The sequence below is a fragment of the Canis aureus genome, chromosome 37 (genome assembly GCF_053574225.1).
Source record: "Canis aureus isolate CA01 chromosome 37, VMU_Caureus_v.1.0, whole genome shotgun sequence".
NCBI classification, from domain to species: domain Eukaryota; kingdom Metazoa; phylum Chordata; class Mammalia; order Carnivora; family Canidae; genus Canis; species Canis aureus.
Window position 1 is genome coordinate 6,328,914 of NC_135647.1, and position 26,185 is coordinate 6,355,098.

The 26,185-nt window shown below is 42.5% G+C and overlaps 1 protein-coding gene across 10 annotated transcripts in view; it reads right to left on the reverse strand.

Moving 5' to 3' along the window:
• LOC144306748 (uncharacterized) overlaps window positions 1–26,185 on the reverse strand; it is a 476,591-nt gene that overhangs the window by 304,745 nt on the left and 145,661 nt on the right. Inside the window, exon 1 of one of the 10 annotated variants that reach the window (XM_077886289.1) lies at window positions 22,212–22,446. The exons of 8 other annotated variants lie outside the window; for them this stretch is intronic. In XM_077886289.1, the coding sequence (XP_077742415.1) occupies window positions 22,212–22,431 (220 nt within the window). In that variant the 5' untranslated portion in view covers window positions 22,432–22,446. Of the gene's footprint in view, window positions 1–22,211; window positions 22,447–26,185 lie in introns of those variants that run through there. One more of the 10 variants, XM_077886295.1, reaches the window with a different exon arrangement.

The window sequence follows — 26,185 nt, forward strand, 5'->3', positions numbered from 1 at the left end:
TAATCGTACTTCACTAGCCTATTGCTGAAAAGTAGGATTTATGTTTGTTTTTATCATCAACTATTGTTACAAGTGTGAATATTAAAGCATAAACTTTAACTCTGCATTTATAGGATTACACTTGTTTGTCAGGGGGGAAAAAAAACATCAGTTCTGAAGATGTAAACAAAAGGACAAGAGGAGCAAGGCTCATTTTATTCTCCGCCTTCCGTGATCACTTAGATTTTATGTGGTTTACTAAGATTCTAAGGAAGATTCTTGCAGGGATCTCAGAAACCCAATCCAACAGGAAGCCCCCACCAAACACCAGGTACTAGGTAGGGCCCCGGGGTACTGAGATAGGACCCTCTGCCCTCTTAGCATCCTGGAACAAAGGGAAGCAAATGCTCCTAAGTCCTTACGGCTATAGTTTAACTGAAGAGAGTTGCTTACATGAGATATCGACACAACAGCCAACCTTCTAGTCTGGGTTCAGAGAGGGAGGAAAAAACCAGTTCCAGGATTAGAACACTGAGAAATATTTTGGTTTCTGATAAAATGTTGGTATAATATTAAAACCAGTTAAGAGTGATCAAAGGAACCTAAAGGAGAAACACTGTGGTCACTCTTCCTTCATGTGCCATTAGCATTTGCCCAAGGGCTGCCTCTGTGACAAATCAAAATGGCTTGCCCCAGGCTCTGCTTGCAGAAGCACAACTGATTTTGCAAACATGTTATATTCCAGTGCCTTTTATAAGATTTAATATAGTTCTTCCTTATATAGACACTTTCTTGACAATGGTTTTAGGTGATCACTATCTAACTCCCAATTCTTACTCCAGGAAACCAGTTAAGAATCCTTAACAGAAGAAACAGGACAACCAGTTACCCAGCCCCCCCACCAGGAAGGAAAAAAAAAAAGCTCTTACTGTAATGTGGGAAAATGGATCACCAGACAGAGAAGCAAAGATGATCACAAAAAGGTGTGAAACAGGAAAACAGAAAGGAGGACTCTTTTTCTCCTTTTTGTCCATGTGAAATGCCAACCTGTGGGAGTGAAAGGGGTAAAAGCTTCACTCCAGAACCTCAAGTTTCTAACACACAATCCAGAAACCAACAAAACACCATTGGACCAAATCCAAAGTTATTCGAGTGGGGCTGATTCACATAGCTGACCTTGCATTTCATGGCAGTATCACCACACCTCGTAATACAAATTATTTAAGATGCTGAGGCATAGTCTCTGCCCATAAATATTTCGTTAGTATTTTTTCCAGATGCCCCATCTATTTTCGCCACCGTGTGCACAGTTCAATAAACAAGGCCATAAATAAAGACTGACTTTTTAAAGAAGGCTCAGAATTATATGCTATTTTTAGACCTTTATTGATCATTCCACAACGTGCCATGTCTCCATTTAAATTGTGGAGTAAATAGTATACTTTTGGTTTCATAGGATTATTTTAAAGATCAACTTTAAAACTCACAGAATTGCCGAGTCCTAGCATTTCAGAAGTAAGAGCCTACAAGCCAACTAGTTTATCTTTCCTGCCACTAATGGGAAAACAAAAACTCACTCAAGTGACTTGCCCAATGGCACACAGTTGGAAACCAGTCAGGTTATACCAGCCAAGCTGAAATACAGTGACTAAAACACTTAGATGGGCAAAAATTTACCTTTTCAGTTACTTTGTATCGCAATAAATTATAAATAATCCAAGGTTTCTTTTTAAATATATCTGAATTAGTACATTTCAAAATAAATCTATTTCAATCATTTAATGGTTTGGTTAAATGTAATGTTTTCATAACCACCTTTCAAAGCTTAAGCACATGTTGAAACTCACTGGACCACCCAAGTTAAAAATCTAGTTACGCTATTTAATGTTTATTTGGTTTGTTTCTAAATGTGTATTTAAGTGGCAAAGTCATAAAAGGAAGAATTAATGATAATCGATACCAGATCTGCAACCATGGAACTCTTCTTGAGTTTACAGTATTTAGTGAAGTCAGCCAAGGAGGAAAAAAAAAAGTATTCTAACATGAGAAAACTCTGTATAATACTTTAAAAGCAAGTCCCCAGCTATATGCTGTATTTTTTTTTAAGATTTTATTTCTTTATTCATGAGAGACAGAGAGAGAGAGAGAGAGAGAGAGAGGCAGAGACACAGGCAGAGGGAGAAGCAGGCTCTATGCAGGAGCCGGATATGTGACTTGATCCCGGATCCTGGGATCATGCCCTGAGCCAAAGGCAGACGCTCAACCACTGAGCCACCCAGGCGTCCCTATATGCTGTATTCTTAAAGCACAACTATCCAAAGACCAAAACATGATCCTCTGAAAAATACTCATCTCAGAAGGAAAAGGAAAGGAAAACAAAGACATCTCAGAAGTCGTAGAAGTAGCAAAGGAGATTCAATGCCAGAGAATAGGTTTTTTGCCTATTCTGATACCTTCACAGCTATCTGTCACAACTTTAGATTCGTTTTTTTAAGATTTTATTTATTTATTCATGAGAGACACAGAGAGAGAGACAGAGACAGGCAGAGGGAGAAGCAGGTTCCCTGCAAGAAGCCCTATGTGGAACTCGATCCCAGGACCCAGGATCACATCCTGATCCAAAGGCAGATGCTCAACCACTGAGTTACCCAGGTGCCCCACAACTTTAGATTCTAAAACGAAGTTCGAACTTAAGAAGACCCAGCAACGAAGGATGTATTTACTTATCTAAACATGCAGATGGCTCATACTCTTAAGGAATGGTTGTGATTTATCTGGAACTCAGAATACAGCTCCTCATAGAAATAGTAATCATAACTGGTGACTAGGATTCCAGATGGGCCTACAGAGACATTTTGTGAAATTGCATATACAGCTGAGGCAATAAAGGCTTGTCATTTATAGAACCCAGAAGGGAAAGAATAGCTAAGGGGTAAAGGTGCCTACAAGGAGGAAAGAGGGTTGGCAGGGACAGAGGGAAAGCCTGCTTTCATTTACAGCCTCTCCTTGTGCTTACCATCTGGCTAACCTAAGTGGCAATCACCACTCTTGCTTGCTCTGACCGCTCTGACCCCCTCCCTCCTATTCTCCAGCTCTGCCTTCTGATCCTCCTCTTAGCCCTCCTCTTGAACACCAGCCCTCAAGGAAGAAGAACCAGAGGTACAAGTGTTGCAATTCCCACCTGCCCATACTTCTAATAGGCAACAAAGCCAAAAGAGCACCCGGTATCTGGAACAGAGGGTAAAGAGGAAGAAAGGCAGGAACCCCAAAGGTTCTACCAGAAGTGCCAGTCCACAGAAATCAACAGCCTTCAGGTCTTAGCCTTCAGCTAAACCACCCCAGGGCAGCCCAAGCCCAGGAAGGTACTCCTGACAGCAGGAGTGAGAAAGTAGGCACATGGACAGAAAAACAACTAAAGCCAACTCTGGATGGCTTTTCAAAAAAGTTAGGAAATGGAAGATTTCTTCTCTAAGAAAGAGCTGGGCATAAAATTAGAGGGAGCCGTGCACGAGGCTGGCTTAACTCCAGTGAAAGGGGCGAGTACAGGTCTCACTTGGTGGATCCCTAAATCCGGTTAATGTTCTTGAAACACGATGTACCAAAATAAGAATGTACGGAGGGTGAGCTTCAAATCCCAAAGAGCCTAGGACGTATTGGATCGTGGTCCTGGCCTGAGATGGAGAGGGCTCCTTTAAGTAAGTCATTGCATTGCATAATTGCAAGATTGAAACGTGGTACCTTATCAGTACAATGCATGGCACAAAATCTGGCAGCCGATGACGTAGGAGCTGTCAGGAGTTTGCAGAGCCAAGCCAGTTCTCAAGATTAGTTCGGATCTGGAGAAAGCACAGGGGATCCTGGACACTGGATGCCCGGCCAGGGCCCCTCCTTGGTCTAGGGACGGGTCAAGCAAGTGCTCTTAAAATGGAGCTATGTCCCCCCAAAGACACCCCCCTGGATTTTCAAGAATATATGGTGTCTGCATGAACACCATGCAAGGGGCTCAAATTAGGCTCAGCTGGGGCCGACCTGTCTTTACCCGTGAACTGCTGGGCTCCACCCCTTCAGTCTCTGCCTCAAAGAGGAAAAGACAAGTAGAGGCAGAGGAGGGTGCAGGGTCTACACAGGGTGCAGCAGAGAGCAGAGCCTCGGGGCACCCAATTCAGAGACCACAGGAGCGGCTACTCACCACCACGTGTTGCAGAAACCGGCTCAGGACTTAGGCTGCCATGAGTTAATTCAGCTGTAGGACTAAAATCCACATATGCGTGACCATTACGTAGTCCTGTGGCTCCAGCAAATCTCCAGATAATGAGAGAAACCGTGTGACACTCAGGGAAGGCACTGGGCTGAATCAGAAGACCTAGATTTTCGTACCGACTCCGCCGGCTAATCTTAGGGGAAGGGGCAAATCGCTCCCTCTCTGGCACTGAATTTCCTCATCTGGAAAATACACAGCAGATGGGCTCTTCCAGCACAGAATTCCAGCTGACATGGAAACTGCCACTCAGAGCCATTTCCAGGTCCCCCTGCCCCTGGTACAGGGAGCCCCCCTGACTTTCCGGCCACCACACTCACGAGCTCCCAAGATTTAATGCAGTGGGAGAAGCAGTGCCCCTCCTTGGGCACACTTAGGACACCAACACACGGTCACCAGAACACACATACTACACAGCACAGCACTGGAGGGAAGAGCCACGAGCCCGCTGCTCCTCTGCGCCAAGAAACGGGTCTCCCCCCAGGTGCAGTCCACACCACCCCCGAACATTGCTGTGTGCGTGCAGTCACGTGGCATTTCAGCTTTCTGCCTGGTCTCATGGGATCCTGCGGCAGAGGCCTCCCAACGAGGTAACTGCATTCCACCGGGCAAGTGGCTTCAGTGAGTGACAGCAATGCTGCTCGCAGGCAGTGTAGACACTTGGGCGTGCGTGTGCCCAAGACGAGTCTCCCCAACTAGGCTCCCAGTAGCTGTGGGGCAGGAACAAGTCCATCTCCACATTAGGAATGACACTTAACGAGGTGATGGACTCAATGCCTGTGAAGCAAAATAAACATCAGTCTGCACAGAGCCTGAGAGGTGCGGCTCACTGAGGTGCTCCAGTTCTTCCAACTCCTGAGCAGGTGACCCTGTCCTGAAATGCACCTCCCCACCCACCCAAAGAACTCCTAGGGCTACTTCCCCTCCTCCTCACCTGTGACTTCTTTAATTTAAATTCAATTAATTAACATATAGTGGATTATTGGTTTCAGAGGTAGAAGTCAGTGATCCATCTGTCTTATTTTTTTTAACTTTATTGGTTTCAGAGGTAGAAGTCAGTGATCCATCTGTCTTATTTTTTTTAACTTTATTTATTTATTCATAAGAGACACACACAGAGAGAGAGAGGCAGAGACACAGGCAGAGGGAGTAGCAGGCTCCATGCAGGGAGCCAGATGTGGGATTCGATCCCGGGACTCCAGGATCATGCCCTGGGCCCAAGGCAGGCGCTAAACCATTGAGCCACCCAGGGATCCCTGATCCATCTGTCTTATATAACACCCAGTGCACACCCCATCACGGGCCCTCCTTCATCCCCATACCCCAGTTACCTCGTCCCCCCCACTTCCTCCCCTCCAGCAACCCTCAGGTTGTTTCCTAGAATTAAGAGTCTCATGGTTTATCTCCCTGATTTCGTCTTGTCTTATGTCTCCCTCCCTTCCCCTAGGATCCTCTGTTTTGTGTCTTCAATTCCTCATATGAATGAGATCATATAATAATTGTCTTTCTCTGATGAGACTTATTTCACTGAGCGTAATGCCCTCTAGCTCCATCCATGTCGTTGTGTTTCGCCAGTACCTAGATTTGAACTTCCCACTCAGGAAAGCACAGATGGTGCTTCCTCCCTTCCTCCCCTCACTACTGAGTTCAAAAACCCTTCTCTGTACTGTGAAGTACCCAGGGGATGTGAAACCTCTAACACTGTGAGGAGGGGGAAGGAAAAGCACCACTTGGAGATTTTTTTGCCAAGCCCCAAATCTCTAATATCTGATTTAAATTAAACTATTCGTTTCAGACCCAAAGGAAGTGGGCAGTTGGTAAAGTTGATAGCACAGCCCTAGCAATCAGGGCACAAGGAAACACGCCGTTAGAGGGTACCCAGGCTTTGTCAAAATTCAGCAAATGCACTCAGTAGAAAATTGAACTCGATCTGGAGAACCACTTGGTCCTGCTAAAGAACTATTACAGTAAGAGAGGCACACCACGGGACCCTCCTCACTCCCTTTACTGTCTCCACCTGAAGCAACTTCCCTTCTCATGGTCGCCAACCTATTATCCTCTCTCAGCTTTGAAAGCTAACTGTCCAAAAGCTACATTTCCTCAATGGAGCCAATTCCTAATAGCATTCCCTAGGAGTGCTCGGCTTCCAAGCCTTAAAAAAGAGCCAAGAAATCTCAGGCCTTGGAGATTTAACAACTTTGTGTGGTATGCCTGCATGGCCTGCTCTCTTTAACTCCAACTATAAATCCCCCTTTAATATCTTGACAGTAACAGGGAGGGGGAAAAAGGATTATAAAAACGATTAAAAAAAAAAACAACAAACCTATGGTGCTGATACATGAAATCCTGGATCTACTTCTCGATCCATTCACAGACTCTCTGGAAAACATTAGGAGAGACATGCTGAATGGGTCCCTCCCTTTATGAGGGAGCTTTTTATTAGGCCGTGTTGACATGGTAGCTGATAATGCTTCCAGTCTTCCTTAAGCAAATAAGGAGCACCAAGGCACCTTCAACTGCATCATTACATACATCTGCCTCTATTATTTTATCTAGTATCTTTTATAGGTCTCGGGGATCTGCCCAGTACACTACTGACAACAGAAATCCAATTCTTCCAAAGACATTTCCATTCATGCACAAAGAGGCCAGTAAATTATCACCAACAATCCACTGAAGGAAACCTCTAGAGCCATGAGTCATCTTTGCCCTCTGATACAACATACACCATATACAACGTGAAGAAAGGCCATAAGCTTAGCAACAGTAAAAGCCCTGGAGGCTAACAGGGAACACCAACTTTTCTGGCAAGGATTCAATTCTGGGATGGGTATCTGGTGTCATAACAGCAAAAGAGGGAGAATCCGTGAAATTGCGTTTACTGAGTGTCCGTGTCTCGCAAGCAATTAAGGGGAAATAGCTTGGCTTTATTCACATCAGGACTAACAATTGTTATTTTTTTCGACTCCTTTTCTATCATTAATGGCATCTTGTGCAGATCCTACAATTCAGGGATAACTCTGGGTTCGTAAAACTCTAGGTCAATTTAATTTTTATTTTCTCAAGGTCACCTGTGGTTTATGTAAGCCCCCAGCATAACACCAGGCAAACCTGTGACACCCCCTTCCCCCAACTATAAACAGAGAGGGCTGGGATCTTTTTTTTTTTTTTAAGATTTTTTATTTATTTATTCATGAGAGACACAGGGAGAGAGAAAAAGAGAGGGGGGGGGGGGCAGGCAGGCAGAGGGAAAAGCAGGCTTCATGCAAGGAGCCTGACGTGGGACTCGATCCCAGGTTCCCGGGCTGAAGGCAGCACTAAACTGCTAAACCACCCAGGCTGCCTTTTTTTTTTTTTTTTTTTTTTTTTTTAGATTTGTTTATTTGAGGAGTATCTGGGTGGCTCAGTCAGTTAAGCATCTGCCTTTGACTCAGGTCATGATCTCCAGGTCTTAGGATTGAGCCCCATTCTGGGCTCCTTAGTCAGTGGGGAGTCTGCTTCTCCCTCTGCCACTCCCCCACTCATGTTCTCTCTCTCAAATCTTTTTTAAAAAGATGTTATTTATTTGAGATAGAGCACACATGCATACTCAATTTCTCCAAGCAGATTCCCCACTGAGCATAGAGCCCAATGTGGGGCTCGATCTCCCAGACCATGAGAGCATGACCTAAGCCAAAACCAAGTCCAATGCCCAACAGACTAAGCCCTCCAGGTGTCCCTGGGATCTACTTTTTTACTCCCGCCCCCCCTCCTCCCTGCCCTGAGCTGTCCATACCCCTCCTACAAGCAACTGGTATGGAGGGAAAGACAAATGTCTCTCTACATAGCTGGCCATGACTCCTCTAATACTGGCTGGTGTGTGAATTTTCCCAAGGGACTTCCTCACTGTACAGCTTCTCTGATGTAGGTCTGACCCCAGCCAGCTATGGCCCAACCTCTTCCACCCACCCCTTGGCTCCCATTACCAGAAGACAGCCTCAAAGGAATAGTCTAACAAGATGGATCAAGACCATCTACCACTCGCAGGGTTCGCTTCACCCTCCAAAAGCTCTCCTGTTCCTGCCAAACTAAACAGAAAATGTGTGAGCTGCTCCACTGGTAGCCCCTTCTCCTGTCATGCCTCTCAGTTCTTTCCTTCCCAACCCAAACAGGCACAGGGAGAGATAGACATGTCTGCCTGAGCGGACATTCAACCAGGAAATCCAAAACCATTTTCTGCATTCTTGTAGGCACCCCCAATCTCGGTGGGTGAGACTCTTGGAATCTTCCCTCTCATTTCTGATATAAAGTTGATGAGTCTTCCTCCTCACTTTCCCAATGTTCCATGCAGACTAGAATAGGGGGTACAGGAGGGGGGTAGGAAGTGCTGGCAAAATGGAAAGTTTTGTTTTTTCTTATTAAGCTCTTTGGAGAGGTGTCTGGCTTCAGATGGTCATGGCTCTCATTACACTGTGAGGTCTTCAGAGCCTCCTATTTTAGCAGGAGCCAGAAACACCTATTGTAAAACAACAGAAAAGTCTGAAAATTATTACCAATGAGTTAATAGTATAGAATCACCCAATTACCCTGGCAATTTTCAAATAGAAGCAATAAGAGCCCCTTGGGTGGCTCAGTTGGTTAAGCGCCTACCTTCGGCTCAGATCATAATCTCAGGGTCCTAGGATGGAGCCCCAACTCAGGCTCCCTGGTCAACGGAGAGTTTGCTTCTCGCTCTCCCTCTGCTCCTCAACCCTGCTCATGTGTTCTCTCTTCTCTCTCTTAATTAAAAAAAAAAAAAAAAGAAGCAATAATATGAATTCTTAAAGAAAAAAAAAACTTTCATATGTGAGAAGGTCCAATATCATTGAGGCACGAAATTCAATATATCCCTTAATCCTTAATTGTTGTTAACACTGACCAAATCCTTAGCATCTTTATTTGGTATCTGTTCATCTGACTTCTTCAGACAGATATGTGTTTGACCTACTCCTTAAAGTTGCACTTTTGTTGATTCTATTATGTTTCTGGTTAGGACGATGTAAGTTTACTTCTGTTGTCCAATAAAGTTTCAGTATTAAAATTTGTTTTTATTATTTAGAGAGATTACTTCAACTGTACTTCCTATTATTGTGAACTATGAAATTCAAGGCCACCATAATGAAACCAATCTTTAATCTGAATTCTGATTGATCCCATTTCAGTTTTATTTTGTTTCTTTGAAATATTTTTTAGCCTGTTCTAAACAAAGTATTTTGGACAAAAGTATATGTTTGGTTCAAAATACATTAAAACAATACTAATCTGTTTGTTAGCTTTTAGGTTTCCAAAACCCACCAGTAAATTATCTCACATTGCCTTTACAACAATCCCACCTACTAAGACATGTGTTTTTAATCTGCCTTTTAAACATATGAACATTATAAGACACCAAAGGATTTTTTAAAAAGTTATCACAAGGATCCAATCAGGTTTGTTAAATATGAAGAGGGATGAAATAGGGAACTTCTCCTTCATCTCAAAATCCTACAAAAATGAAAGAATGCGCTAAATTAGTTGAGAGAACTATTATCTATGGAGAAGCTGAAGGAACTTGGCTGGTGTCCTGTTAACTTCTCAATTCCAAAATAAGTTCCTTAGTTGCAACCTGGATCACAAGATATACTTCCTTACTTTCCCACGATTCCACAATATGGGCTTTTGGATAGACCCAAAAATTTTTTCTTTGAATCACTCAACAATTTTGGAGGATTAAAAAAAAAAAAAAAAAGATTGACATTTGCACTGCCCCGGATCTTTTAGATAATACATTACCACATTTTTAAAATAGAGATAATAGGAGGCATGATGAAAGTTATGCCTCTAAAATGTTAAATAACTTGCTGAGCGTCTCACCATAGTAAGCTCTACATGTGGCCCTCAGCCCCAGGTCTTCTCACTTTAAATCGTGCACATTTTTTCAATATTCTAGGTGGGCTCGTTCTCCCATGGCACCAAGAATAATGTCTTGGACAGGTGCTAGTTAACTCATTTTATAACTTGCACAGTTCTTACACATACTATATCTCACTTTATTTTCCCAGTGGCCCAATAGTGAAGATTAAATAGATGTTACATCCATTTTCTAAAAAGATTTATTTATTCGGGGGGTGCAGAAGAAAAAGAGAATCACAAGCAGACTCTTCACTGAGCATGGAGACCAACACAGGGCTCACAATCCCACAGCCCTGAGATCATGACCTGAGCTGAAATCAAGAGTCGGATGCTCTACTGACTGAGCCAGCCAGGTGCCCCCAATGTTTTGTCTCTTTTAAAGATAAGGAAATCAAAGATTAAAAGAAGTTGCCTGTCAAAAGTCTTCCTACTAGAAAACATTAGCACTAAAAGTCTTCTGGCTTCTTCTATGGTGTACATTCCCTCCCTACAGGCCCACAAATGTCCCATTCACCCCCGCTGGGCCCCAGTGACATCCTAAACCCCCTATAGTGCAACAGAGTTCTCACTCTCCACAGTGAGTTCTCACCCTAGGGCACAAGAACAAAAAGAAGTCAAGAAGGAAAATGAACAAGTAGATCTTGAGCCCTTAGGGACGCCTGGGTGGCTCACTGGTTGAATGTCTGCCTTTGGCTCAGGGTGTGGTTCTCCGCTCAAGTCCCACATCGGGCTCCCCTTGAGGAGCCTGCTTCTCCCTCTGCCTGCGTCTCTGCCTCTCTCTGTGTGTCTCTCATGAATAAATAAATAAAATCTTAAAATTAAAAAAAAAGGAAAGATGGTGATTTACTCATTAGCTTCATTATGTGTGGCTTCACACCTGAACAAAAGTCAAGGGAAGTCAAACTCGAGCTGCCATCGGGGACACCCCTCATCCTCCTAAGATGAAGATAATGCCAAACAAGTAGACCTAGTAGGCTCCTCTGTGCCTTTGCTGCACCCCTCCTGCTGTCTGTTCTTCATGACTTGACCCAATTCATGCCTAGAAACATTATCAGGAAAAGAAGGGCCATATTCTGTACATATGTGCTCTGGGAGAGGCAAGGCTGTGAGTTACACACTTAAGAGTCATCGCGTGAAGTACAATTCTGCATTATTTCTCTTGTTATCTACAAGGGAGCAAGTTAACATTGATAAAATAAGTCTTATGTTTATAGAGCAAACCTAGAATAAAGAGTTAACTCCTTTTACCCACTAAATTACCTGGTTTTGTGACAGATACTTGGCAAATCTTTCGACTATTTTTTTAAATATTTTATTTATGTATTTATTCATGAGAGACACACAGAGAGGCAGAGGCATAGGCAGAGGGAGAAGCAGGCTCCCTGCGGAGCCCGATGCAGGACACAATCCCAGGGCCCTAGGATCACGCCCTGAGCTGAAGGCAGACATTCAACCACTGAGCCACCCTGGTGTCCCTTCTTTTTACAATTTTATAAGCATAAGGCCCCATGAGAAAGCTATTATGCCCATTTCTCATAGAAGGACACCGAAGCCTCCAGAAGGAAAATAATTTACCAATAGAGAAGATAAATGTTCAAACCAAAGACTTCAGGTGAAATCCCAGTTCTGCTACATAAACATTGCCTCAGGAAGGAAGCATCCACAGTCACATCAAGGAGATACCAGGTATCCTCTCATCAAACACCACTTCACAGAGCCAGATCCTTTGAAGACGATACACTCGTTCAACATTGTAGCTTGGAAGGTCATCGCCATGGTTTTAAAACTCTGGAATTTGGTATTGTGGAAAGCTAGGCAACCTAGAAATTGACATTGGCTGCCTCTATTTAACAATGGGTCCTGGGTGGCTCAGCGGTTTAGTGCCTGCCTTCGGCCCAGGGTGTGATCCTGGAGTCCCAAGATCGAGTCCCACATAGGGCTCCCTGCATGGAGCCTGCTTCTCCTTAGGCCTGTCTCTGCCTCTGTGTGTGTGTGTGTCTCTCATGAATAAATAAAATCTTTAAAAAAAATGGGTCATTGGAAATTATGCACAGTTAGTTACATGAGCATTCTAAAGCCAAACCACTTTTACTATCTCTGGTGCCCTCAATCTTATAACACAGATAGGAAGAATGAGGAACATAGAAGTAAGCTCTAGATGCTCAACAAGATTGTTCAATGACTGAAGCTTCATTTGCTTAAGGCGTAGCCATTTGCAAAGTGCTTACCAAGCTACAAATCCAAAAAAAGGATTTTTGCTGTAACCCTGCAAGCACTGGGGTGCCCTTCACTAGGATGGAATGGTAGCAATGGCTGCCGAGTGTCATGGCATATATAGTAAGGCAGCACGCTCAAAAAAAAAATGTGGCCAACCATGAGAACCCTGATGTTTCTGGTCCCTGAACCACTGTCAGAGAATACATCACTTCTACTAATGGTAAAAAGCGGACAAGAAAAACGAGACTGCTATTCCCAGAATATCACTGCTTTAGCACACACTCTAAGAGGCATCTGCTTTGTGTGGGAGCTGTGATTCCCTTTCCCCTCCCCTGCCATCCTCTGGCATTCTTGAAAAATGACAGAAGAAACAATAGCTCCACAAAAGTTATTTTCACAAGCCCAAAGCCAAATAAGGGCCAGCAAGTCTGTGCAGAATTACAAGTGATGGAGGGGGGGATACAGCTCACACCACTGATTTGCTCTGACGGGGGTTTTGTGTAGACGATGGGGATGGAAAGGCTTATTACTGTCTGTGATGGAGTCATGAAACCACGTGACCGAGGCACTTCCACATCCCTGGCCACGTAGGCAACTTTGTTTTCTATGCTGGAAGACATTCCTAGAAGAGGCTCCTCACATGCTGGGAGGTGGTTGAAAAAGTGTTCCTTCCTCTCGTCCTAATGATGGACAAATCCTTTCTACCATGTTCCTGGTGGTTCCATGGTTGGGAGTCCCCCCCACCCTTGCAGTCCTATTTATGGGTGTCAGCAGCTAGCTGGTAACAGGGAGAGAAGCTCCAGGTGCTGACGGGAAGAACTCTCCCTAAGTAGCATTTTCCCTCTAAAGTATCACATTCCTGAGATGCTGTAACTGAAGTATCCTTAATTTCCCACAGATTTTTTATTTCAGTGTGAATAAGAGCTGTAAGCTCAAGGAGGAGTCCTCTCATAGGAAAAAAGACCAGCCACCCAGAAAGCCCCACACAACCTTTTCCTTTACGACTCCAGCACTTAGACACACAGACCTGGGTATACACAGGACTAAGTGCAACAGACCAGGCTCATGCTCAGTGATGCACAAGGAAGGGCTGCAGAAACCCTGCAGAAACACCCAGAAGGAATTTTGATGAGTTGTTCTAGGCAGAGAAATACTTCTATAGCTAAAATCGCCCTAGGTTTCAAAAGTAGATTTTAAAGACCATTTCCTACCTTTATATTTTAAACACACAAGAAGGGAATCTCTGGTTTTAAAAAGATAAAAACTATTCGTGGACATTCGTTTTGTAGAACTAGAGCAGATTTCAGACATTTTACCTAATACGTTGCGAAGTAACTTTTTGGTGCTAACATCAGATTATTGATGTTCTGACATGGGAACATTTTGGACTGGTCCTAAAAAAAAAAAAAAAAATGCAGACAATTTTCAACTGCTTTTAGAAAACTACCTTAAAAAGATCTGCAACAGACACCCCTCATTCTGTACCAAGTGGGTGAAGGGTAGGCTGCGTGGAGAGAAAGTATGGAGGGGAGGGGAGCACAATACATGGTAAGTATAACTTTGATTAACCTCTGTTTTATAGGTAAGGCCCAGAGGCATGAGCCCCTTGCCTCAGCTAGGAAGTTATAGAGCTAAGACTTGCTCAGGTTTCTTCTCTTGAAATCCACATTCTTTCCACTGTTGAAATTCTTATGTATCAGAGATTTTTTTTCTTATTTCCATCATGTGTAAGGACGATGGACTTTCTTTGTCCAGCCTGGCTAAGCAGCATTAGCTTGTTTGTACTACTATAGCTTGTATACTTTTTAAGATTTAAAAGAGAGAGAGAGTAAGCATGAGTGGGGTAGGGGAGGGCAGAGGAAGAAAGAGAAGCAGATTCCTCCCTGAGAAGGGAGCCTAATGCGGGACTCGATCCCAGGACCCCAGGACCATGACCTGAGCTGAAAGCAAACACTTAACCGATTGAGCCAACCGGGCACCTCTACAGCTTGTATACTTTTTAAATTCATTCACACCCAAAGATGCCCTGTGTATTGGTTTCTTGTTCCTGTAGAACTGACTACCACGTGTTTAGTGGCTTTGACAGTCATATGTTATAGAACAATTCTTCACATCTAAAGTCCAGCACATCATGAGGCTGAAATCGAGTCTTGGTTGGACTGAGTGTTCATCAGAAGGCTGGGGTGGAGTGGGGCATGGGGAGAGGGAAACCACTTCCAAGCTGATTTCCATCACTAGAATTCAGTTCTTCGTAGTTATAGAATTGAGGTCCCAAGCCAGCAAGACTGCACCAAATCCTTCAAGGTTCTCTTTGATCACCAAGACAAAATACTCTGCTTTTAACAAAGCTGATGTGATGAAGCTATGCTCACGTGGATCATCTCCCTACCTTAAGGTCGACTTTAACTCCAGATTCACAGAGCTGGGGATCACTGAGAGTGCACCTGCAGAAAGGGGACCTGGAGGCTAGATGAAAATTCTGCCTCCCACACAATGCTTGCTTTCAGACCATGTTTCGTTCCCCCCAACGCTGCCTAACTACAAAAACAATTCCATCCAAACTATCCATGACCCAATAGCATGGCCACAGTTCAGAACTTTCACAGAAATAGGTTCTATTGCTTGAAACAGAAGGCAGAGTGTTTTTTTTTCCTACTTTAATCATTGTATCATTGCTCATAATCAGACTAAAATGAGTCAGCTATCCCCCAATAACTAGCACATAGCCATAAAAACTGAAAGGGGATCAGAGGCTTCCCATTAAATGTGGGCACTACACCTCCCTTCCTTTTGTGCAGCACCCCACCACAGTGGTGGTCAGGGCAGTTTTTAGATTGCCAGAATCCTCAAGGTCAAGGGGACGTGGATGACAACAGCTCTGATCTTGCAGAAGCTTGAAGTGGCAAGGAAACACAGGAGTGACCTAGCAAGCCTTCAGAGGGATCCTAACAGCAGCCCAACCATTCCAAGTACCTCTGAAGGAGGGCGTTGTTAGAAATGCAAAGTCTTAGGTCCCTCCCCCAGCCAACAAAGTCAGAATACACATGATAGATCCAGGTGCTCCACATGCATATCAACTCTTAAGTAGCACGTTGGTCAATCTATTTTGCTGTTGAACATATCTCAGTTCTCATGTGTTTCATGAATTCGAAATTCAGAAACAGAGCAATTTTATTTACCTTATGTCAGGAATCCAAATGACAAAATGTCCAGGAGACAAATACCACAAACTAGAAAACTGACTGGACTTTGTTTTCTTACATTAAATACAGTTATTCGGGGATCCCTGGGTGGCGCAGCGGTTTGGCGCCTGCCTTTGGCCCAGGGCACGATCCTGGAGACCCGGGATCGAATCCCACATCAGGCTCCCGGTGCATGGAGCCTGCTTCTCCCTCTGCCTGTGTCTCTGCCTCTCCCTCTCTCTCTCTGTGACTATCATAAATAAATAAAATAAATAAATAAATAAAAATACAGTTATTCGTCACCAAGATTTCATACATTTTTTTATTTTAGATGTTGCTGTAACGTTAAACATTTACAATTTATAGTACATACATAAACATTCAAAATTAACATGATGAGCTTGTTTTATATGACTTAATTTGTAAGTTTTTAAAAAATGTTTTTAAATTCGTTTTCCTTTTCGTTGATTTCTTTTTAATTGTGGTAAAACATATAAGGAAATCTAGCTCTTTAACCATTTTTTTTAAAAGATTTTATTTATTCATGAGAAACAGAGAGGTAGAGACATAGGCAGAGGGAGAAGCAGGCTCCCTGATCAGAGCTTGATGTGGGACTTGATCCATGGACCCCAGGATCATGACCTGAGCCAAAGGCAGACCCTCAACCACTGAACACTCAGGCGTCCCTCACTTTAACCATTTTTAAGTGTAGACCTTTGTGGCGTTATGGACATTCATGTTGTTGTTACTGTCCACACAATCCAGCCACAGAACTCCTCAAAACTGAAAATCTGCCCATTAAACACTAACTCTCATTTCCTCCACCGCCAACCCCTGGGAACCACCAAGCCTAGGAATTTGACTATTCCAGGCACCTCATACAAGTCAAACATGCAAGTATCTGTTCTTCCGTGACTGGCTTATATCACTATGCATAAGGTCCTCGACGTTTATCCGTATTGTATCAGGTGTGAGCATATCCTTTTGAAATCTGAATATCCTACCCTAAGTACAGACCACATTTTGTCAACGGATACTGGGGTTTCTTCTACCTTTTGGCTATCGTGTGGACATGTTTTAAACTGCCTCCCCCATCCCATTCCCATTCTTAAAAATGATGGTCTTATTGAAATAATAGCAACTTATTTTGGCCTTAGGGAGAAAAATAGAAATCTTTTCTGGAAAACACAGGGATAGAGGCTGACCACAGAAAGTGAGAGGCGGGGGATCCCACCATGCCTTTGACTTGTGGGTCTTTCAGGACCTCCCAAGGTAACCCCACACTTCCTTTTTTTTAAAAGATTTTTATTTATTTATTCATGAGAGACACGGCGGGGGGGCAGGGGCAGAGACACAGGCAGAGGGAGAAGCAGGCTCCACGCAGGGAGCCCGACATGGGACTCGATCCCAAGTCTCCAGGATCACACACCCTGGGCTGAAGGCGGCGCTAAACTGCTGAGCCACCCGGGGCTGCCCACTTCCTCCTCCTTCATGTGGCTGGACCACCCTCATTTTCTCAGGGGTATATAAAAAGTAATTCCTGTCGGGGTGCCTGGGTGGCTCAGTCGGTTAAGCATCTGCCTTCAGCTCAAATCATAATCCCGGGGTCCTGGGATGGAGCCCTGCATCAGGCTCCCTACTCAGTGGGGAGTCTGCTTCTCCACTCCTCTTCCCAGCTCATGCTCTCTCTCTCAAATAAATAAAATCTTTCTAAAAACAGAAGTAATTCCTGTCATTACCATCTTGGGAGAAAAGTAGAGAAAAAGATCATTTGGATTAGTGAAAGTTCTGAATTATAGATTTTTTTTTTTTTTTTAAAGCAAAGCAATCTTACTACTTTCCAACCTGTAAGAAGCTTACAAATGGTCAGTGGAGACTTAGGCTCATGTTCTAAGGAACACACAAGAATCATCATTATCATATCAAGTGCTAGGATGGAAATGGAGTCTTCTGAAGTACTTGAGGACACTTGAAAACAGTTTACACTCTAAGATTTTTAAACACACCACATCCTCTACAATATAACTCCGCTATGAATTCAAAGCATTGATAAAGGTTTACCAAGATAAGCTTCATCCCAACACTTGAGGTTAACAGGTTTTATTTCATCATTAAAATTCTCTGCTATGAAAAAAATAAAAATAAATAAATAAAATAAAATTCTCTGCTATGGACAAGTTTGAAAAGAAAACTGAAAATATTTGAAGGCAAAAACAAAAGCAGCTGTATGATGGATGGGTATATTTAAACTATCTAGGTCTAAATAAATAATTTATTTGTAACCAACAAATTTAATAAGAAAAGGGGAGGAAAAAAAGAGAGAGGGAGAACTCCCATCATGCAATATCAGCTTAGGGGAAAGAGAAAAGCAGTAACATGACCAAATTTTTGTCAGAGGAATAAGTGATCAAAGACAAAAGCAAGCTAGAAAACAATGAAATATCAAAAAACCCAATAAAAACTCCCTCAAGCTTAATAATGCTTTATGTTGGAAGGTTGTCTATTATTCAGTTCCAACCCTCAACTTCAAAAGTGTAGTAAGAAAGAGATGTCTGTAGCTTTGAATCACTGAATGATCGCACATAAACAAACCCATCCTCTCTTTCATTTGTTTTCCCTGAACATTTTCAAATTGACAAGTGCTAGAATTCATTAAGATCATTACTCCCCACCTGGATTTGGCATCTTTTAGAGGAGGAAAAAAAAAAAAAAAACCTCACATTCCTTTTCTATCTCATGAATATATTCTGCAGAGATGCAAACAAACCAGCAGTAAAAATAAGCAGAAGAACACTCTGAGAACACAGCACTTCTAGCCTATGGGTATCAGCCATTTTGCATCTTAGCAGGACTCTGAAGGCCTCTCCTTGCTAAAGACAGGCCAGGCAGACATCACAAATATTTAAAATCCTTTCTTCCCCACATCCTTGTGGCTCTATCTTGGCAGGTGAGTGAAGAAAAACAGACTAGCTCTAAACCTTCTTGTTTCTAGGGGCTCTGCTCACTTGGTGATCAGAGGAAGCTGGGATCTGGGGAGAAAGTCCTCCCGCAGGTGAGGTGTGAAAATCAGAGCATCACTGAGGAGAAGAGGAAACAGGGAGCCCACACTAGCAGATCTGCCCTCTTCTTCATCCCCTTAATTTTTGTTTTGAATAAAAACAGAAGTCAGGCACATAAGCATTTTCAGAGAATGATTATTCTGCTTAATGAGGCATATATTAAACATCTTAACCAAAGAGTAGTTAGGACTGCCTACTGCATGCCGGAATGGAGAACCAGCATGGAAAATAAGTTTCCGCACCCTCCGAGGGCTAGTGTTGCGTTGGGAGGCAGAAGCCACATACCTCTCCCACCTCTCTTGCGAGAGAAAGGCCATTCACAGTATAAAATCCCAAACACCTTAGCCTAGCAACACTACTGCCAACAGGTGAGCTCTCTTCTCCAGTTTCAATACGGCTCCCCCAGGAAGGCTTCCTCAATCTGGCTGTGACTTCCCTTCCCTAGGTCCCTTACAGGAATTGTGTTCGGAGGTCCAGAATCCACAGGACAAGTGGCATTGTTTGTTTGGGTTTAGGGTTTTATTTATTTATTCATGAGAGACACACAGAGAGAGGCAGAGACACGGGCAGGGGAGAAGCAGGCTCCCTGCGGGGAGCCCGAAGCAGGACTCGATCCGGGGACTCCAGGATCATGCCCTGAGCCAAAGACACATGCTCAACTGCTGAGCCGCCCAGGGATCCCAGGACAAGTGGCATTGTGATCCTGTTCAAGCCTGCCTGAACCCATCAGCAGGAAGGAGTTCTGCTGGGTGTATTCCTATTATAACATGTGACTCCGTGTGTTGTGCTCCGTGTTTGCTGAATCCGTTTTTTTAATCCATTTTTAAAATAAGCCCCCCAAACGGGTGTGATTCCTTGCTCTGTACTGGCACCGCCTTGTCACTGTTCTGGTTTGTCTCCTCACCAAGTCCCCTCCACCTGCTGACGATCCATCTCTCATTCCCAGCATTCCCGACCTATGGACAGAGCCAGTGGTTCCTCCAGCTGTGCACGACTTCTGGGAGTTAGGTCTGGGAGTGGGAGACTTTTGTTTGCTCGTGTGTGCCTGGGGGGGTTTTTTGTTGTTGTGTTGTTGGTTTGTTTTTTGTTTTTGTTTTTAGGAATTCACAGTAGGACTTCGATAAATAGAGTTGGAAACCACTAGACTTTCCACATGTTCTAGTAGGCAAGCCCATCAGTGCACCCCTGGACAGCCTACACCCATTGTGTGATGCGTATTTATTCTGGACTCACCGTGTGACATCTGGATTAAGCAACACGTTATGAATTCTTCCTTGAATGTTATTCCTTCATTTATTCTATTTGTTCAACAACAAGTATTTACTCAGCTTCTTCCAAGGGACTCCTGGCTTCGTAATAAAGGATTGCCCACTAACGACTTAATCTTGAACTCCTTCCTCCGGGGAAGATTTTTTAAAGCCCAGAGCAATTATGTAGGATTCCAATTCAGGACAAAGTGGGTGGTAACTTACATTTTTAGCTCTCAAGTGGGTGCTCATAGCCATACGTAGCCCGAGCGTGGAGATTATATACTAAATTTACAACAAGGCTCATCTATACAGTATAATTGTGGATTTCTAAGTTTTAGTCGCCAAGCCGCAAGAAATGAGGCAGCTATTCAGAGAAGTGGATTAGTTTAGCAAATATTCTGTTCTTCCCCAACATCAGATTTCAATAAATCCGGTTGCAACTGAGAAAATGTTCCATTCTTACCGCCCACCTCCCCCTCCCCCGCCGCCAAATTTGTGTATTTGATATTCTCCATGATTCCTATTGGACTGTTCACCTCCCATCCACTCTCAAAAGGGTGATTGACATCCTTCACGATTGTTACAGGTTTCCAAATACACCAGCTCTTGGGTGTGACACACTTTGGCACCTGGAGTCCCCATCAGTTCCAAGCGACAACTGAAATGGCTGCAAACTAAAATGGCAGAGGGATGGGACCCCTGGGTGGCTCAGTGGTTGAGTGTCTGCCTTTGGCTCAGGTCATCAGGCCAGGGTCCTGGGATCGAGTCCCACACTGGACTCTCCATGGGGAGCCTGCTTCTCCTTCTGCCTGTGTCTTCTCTGTCTCTCTCTCTCTATGTGTGTCTCAACAAATAAAATCTTTAAAAATAATGATAAAATCAAATTAAATAATTAAATTAAATAATAAAATAAAATAAAATAAAATAATAAAACAAATAAAGTAAAATAATAAAATAAAAAATAAATTAAAATAAAATAAAAAATAAAATAAATAAAATATAAAATAAAATAATAAAATAAAAAATAAAATAAAATAAAATAATAAAATAAAATAATAAAACAAATAAAATAATAAAATAAATAAAAAATAATATAATAAAATAATAAAATAATAAAATGAAATAATAAAATAAAATAATAAAATAATAAAATAAATAAAATAAAATAAAAATAAATAAAATAAAATAAAATAAATAAAATATAAAATAAATAAAATAAAATAAAATAAAATAATAAAATAAATAAAATAATAAAATAAATAAAATAAAATAATATAATAAAATAATAAAATAATAAAATGAAATAATAAAATAAAATAATAAAATAATAAAATAAATAAAATAAAATAAAAATAAATAAAATAAAATAAAATAAATAAAATATAAAATAAATAAAATAAAATAAAATAAAATAATAAAATAAATAAAATAATAAAATAAATAAAATAAAATAATATAATAAAATAATAAAATATAAAATAAATAAAATAAAATAAAATAATAAAATAAATAAAATAATAAAATAAATAAAATAAAATAATAAAATAAAATAATAAAATGAAACAATAAAATAAAATAATAAAATAATAAAATAAATAAAATAAATAAAATAATAAAATAAAAATAAATAAAATAAAATAAAATAAAATAAATAAAATATAAAATAAATAAAATTAATAAAATAATATAATAAAATAATAAAATAAAATAAAATAATAAAATAATAAAATAAATAAAATAATAAAATAAAAATAAATAAAATAAAATAAAATAAAATATAAAATAAATAAAATAAAACAAAACAAAATAAAATGGCAGAGGGACACTTTAAGAGTGAAAACAACAGTGCAGACGACGAAAACAAGAAGCCCCAACAGGGCCGGGTGCCTCGGGTCCGCGCAGCGCCGACGAGAGCGCGGGGCGGGGGGGGGGGGGGGGGGGGGGGGGGGGGCGGCCGCTCAGCGCAGTGGCTCAGGCTCCGCACTGGCTCAGGCTCCGGTGCAACATCCGCCTTTTGTTCTCGTGCAGAGGCGACCCTTAGAAAAAGAAAAAGAACCCAAAACACAGGGAGGAAGCCGCTCGAACCTGACTTCTAATTAGATCCCTAACATCGCCGGAGGAAAAGGAAAATGGATCTGTCTACGGTTTCCTTAAAACCCGCTGGGCTTTATCTGAAACCCCGGCCCACACGTCCTCGCGCCCCGCCCCGCGCCCCCCCGCGGGGTTCAAGAGTTCAGCGGCGCCCCGGGGACCGGAGGGTGGTCAGGCCGCAGGGGCGGGGGCGCCAAGGGATCCTGCAGCCTGCGCCTCCCTCCCGGGCCATCTGCAAAAGCTTAGGTCGCGCAGCCACACCGACCTGCAGGCCCAGGGTCATCGCTCAAGCTGCACCTGCCCGGGATTAGGTTTCCTGCGAGCGGAGGACTGTCTCTCCCCTCGGGCCGCGGGCGGCAGTCAGGTGAGCCGTGGCACCTCCAGCGCCCAGCAGAGGCCCGAGGCCCCTCGCCAAAGGGCTGAGCCGGACGCGCAACTGCGTGATTCATCTCCTTCAAAACCCTGTTCCTGAAAGGCTTTTGCATGTTTTTATCACTTCTTGTTTCAGCTCACAGATAATTAAAGCCTGTCAGAGAGAGAGGGCTCTAACCTGGAAAATAGACCATCTCTATGATTCATTAGAGTAAGAATGAATGGGCCTCATTGTCTCTTCTTTTTTTTTTCCCCTCCTCTGACCCCAAAGGCCACTAAATCTATGGTTTCTAGGCTTGCTGGAAAACAAGGGAAAACTGAAAAGTAATGCAGCATCTCCCTCTAACCAGAGATATGGTTTCAAGACACACATCAGTTGCACCTGCTTGCTAGGCTTTTTGCTAAACCAAGGAATACAGCCATAGCATTCATAAAATAACCTTGGACAGCCATTTCATCGGTGTTGGGGGCAAAGTCTTAGATGCACTTTTACTCCAAAAAAAAAAAAAAAAAAGCTTCGGGGGAGGTAGGGGTGGTGAATTTATACATTTGTGTAGGACATGAAGAGATCCTACCTCAGAGTACACTGACAAACAAAGGAGCGTATCGTGAAATAGTTCTACTCAAAAACCCAGTTAGGTATTTTAAGGAAGGATATGGTTATTCTAGCTAACATTCCTAATGAGAAGTCACAGCTTTCAAAAGTTGCATGTTCCATAGTTACATGTAAAGAAAACACATAGACTGTATTTATACAAAACCCTTCCCAACGGTCAATCGAAACTCCATACGCCTCCTTGGATCAGAGTGAACCAGGAGGAAGGGAGGACAGCTAGGCCTTCCCAGACCTCTGGGGGTCACAGATCAATGCAGGGGTCACACAGTTGCTGGGCAGTGCCTTTCCTCCTGAGAATGTCAATCAATCCTGCACAGCAAGAATGCTATTGGATTTTACACACACACACACACACACACACACGCACACATACACAGAACTCGGCATGCCACAAGTGTGATGCATCCTCCTGAAACACCATCATGAGATTAGATGAACACCGAGTGGAAAAGCAGGCCGGTTTAGATGGGACTACAGAGTTATCAGAGGCAGAGAAATAAAATTAGGATTTAAGAAAATAAAGCAAGCACTTTCCATTACCATCCACATCCCTCTCGCACCCAGAAGTGCCAACCCTGACTGTGAGCATACTAAGACATTTAAGGCTGACAGAAAGAAACTCCCATCTACTGCATTAGCACTTAATACGGGTAAATGTCAACCATTGGTGCCCAGGTGTTGAAAAGCGTCTGCCTCACTTTTCAGCAATAAGACAAGACGAGCTGAATACCTGTGGTGGATTATTGCAGTGCTCAAGTGAAGGCCAAAATGACTCTGAACACATGAGAAATATCATTCTTTCAAAACGCTCTGACTGAAGTGACTCATTTTCGATTACAAAATGGATTTTATACATTTCAGCTTTAAAAAAGAGAAAGAAAGAAAACAGGCAGATCAGTTTATTTTCTGAGCACAGTATTAATGACAAGATGACATCACCAACAGCCAATCAGAAAGCCCTCCGGTGTCTGGTGTTCTAACACCATTTCATATTTATGGATAAGCACCAGAAGGGTGTCAACCCTAAGCTGCATTTCCCTCCCTACTCACTTCTAAATAAAGTGCCTGCTTTCATTCAGCAGCCAAACTGCCAAAAAAAAAAAAGAAAAAAAAAAAAAAGAAACCTTCGCAGTCGCTCTTCCGCTCTTCCTCCTCATCCCAGCCGGTTTTCTGACAATCCCCAAACAATAAGTGGAAGGCGGGGGACAGTGGCTGGAACCTTGTGTCATTGCTTCCTGCAAAGCTGCTGAACGCGTTCTAGAGCTTTAGGACAGTCCTTCATTGACAAACCAAAGCCAAGGATTCATCTGTGAAACCCCAAGGAGCAGGAAGGATTGCACTGTCAATGGTAGGATCAAGGTTCTCTGGACTCAAGAAACAACTGAAATGCTTTTCCCTACTTTTTTTTTTTTTCTTTTACTATCTACTCATATGGCTTCCAACCCCCCAACCTGAAGGACTGAGAAAAGTTAATTGTGAAATGATTAATCCTTGGCCAGCACAGACACAGGAGTTCAGGAATTCAGCTTCCCACTCCCAGATCAGTGGAGGCCAAGCCTCTCCATGGACCCCAGGAGCAGGGAGCCACGGGGACAGATCCTGCACATCTTTGATGGCGATACTGTTCTCAAGGCTGGAGCTAACAACAGAGCTGCTGGGAGATGTGGTGGCCAGAGCAGGAGCATGGCCCAAATTTGTCTTCAGTCTAAAGATCAACAATCTGGATGAACAGAAGTTGATGATGCAATTAAAATTCTAGGTGGCACACAGAAAAGGTTGACGGCACCCATGAAAAATCCCTGCCCTATTCACCCACAGCGTGCAGTCTGCTCTCACACTTCTCCCAAAACCTTGTCAAGAAAGGAATATGGCCCTTTTCATTTTCCACACCCCTAACCATCTGATGTTGTATCAGGATTGCTGGATCAAGCCCAAACCCAGAATTATAACATGTAATAAAATATGCTTGGCCATGCAGCAAAGATGACAGAATTTGGCATGCTGGCCTGGAGCCAGAGTGACAGATCTTAAGCTGATGTTCCTTTCCTACAGATTTAACAATGTACAAGGAGGGAAAAAAAATGACTCTACTCAAAGCAAATTCAATGTCTACAAGTTCCTTTGGCTTTGAACTCACCACCCCCCATGCCAGAAACATGCAAATACAGTAATTAGCCTGTACCTTTATATAATTCACTTGCTTCAAAGATAAATTAAGATTCAAAGGGATAAGAGGAGTTGGGGTCCCCCTTGTTTGGGGGCCACATAATCAGAATCATCTAACCACCCTTACATGCATACCCACTGAAGCCAACACAAAGATTCTCCCTGCCACATGGTATTTCCATACAAACCAGAAGGATGACAATATAAGGAGAATATAGTTGTGTGTGAAGCAAAGAATATGACTCAGACCTCTAAATCTTAGGTCATTTGAGACTTAAGGGAGAAAAAAAAAAGTGGAAAAAGTGTTCGATGCCTAAAAAAAAAAAGCATAAGGGGAAAAAAAGTTCCTTTTGTCCCATATGCTAAGCAATGGGTGTTCTCATTTTGAAAGTTATAAAAATTCACCAAGGCAAAATGAAAAAGCAAGACAAGAGAATCTGAGCACTCAGGAAAGGAACATATCAAAAGGCAGTATGCTACTATCATAAATCCAAAAATAAATATTTAAGTAAATGTTTCAAAAGGGCATCCTTCCCAATACCCTTTCCTAAGACAAATGGAATCCTTTCCAAAACCTACCTATTAGAAGGCCTTGTTACTACTCTATAATCTTGGTGCTCCATGGTAGTTGGCAGAAGGAAAAACTAATTTGGATCATCGGAAAATCATTTACATTTGGTTCTAGTTGTATTATATGGGGGTGGTAAGTTGGCAACCAATTTCCCTCCCTAATTACGTTTAGTTTAGAATTTTCAATTTCATATTCCCTCAGCACAAACCAACTAACAACTACAGACAGTGACTGGCTGGTAATAGGAGAAAGTCGATTGTTTTCTGGGTCTTTTGGGTTTTTGTTTTTGTTTTGAACGGTCACAGATAAGTTGTCCACACATACTCATCATATTGATAGAATTAGCCACAGCAAAGGGGTACAAGTGCTGGTAAGCATCCAGATGCCCAGATTTGCCAGGGATATGTGTGTGCAAAGGTGTGAGCAACAACGGCCGGGTTTAAGAAGCACTGTGACAAACCAAAACCACGTCTTTCATTATCAACTCTCCTGACTCAATTCTCCATGCTCATTA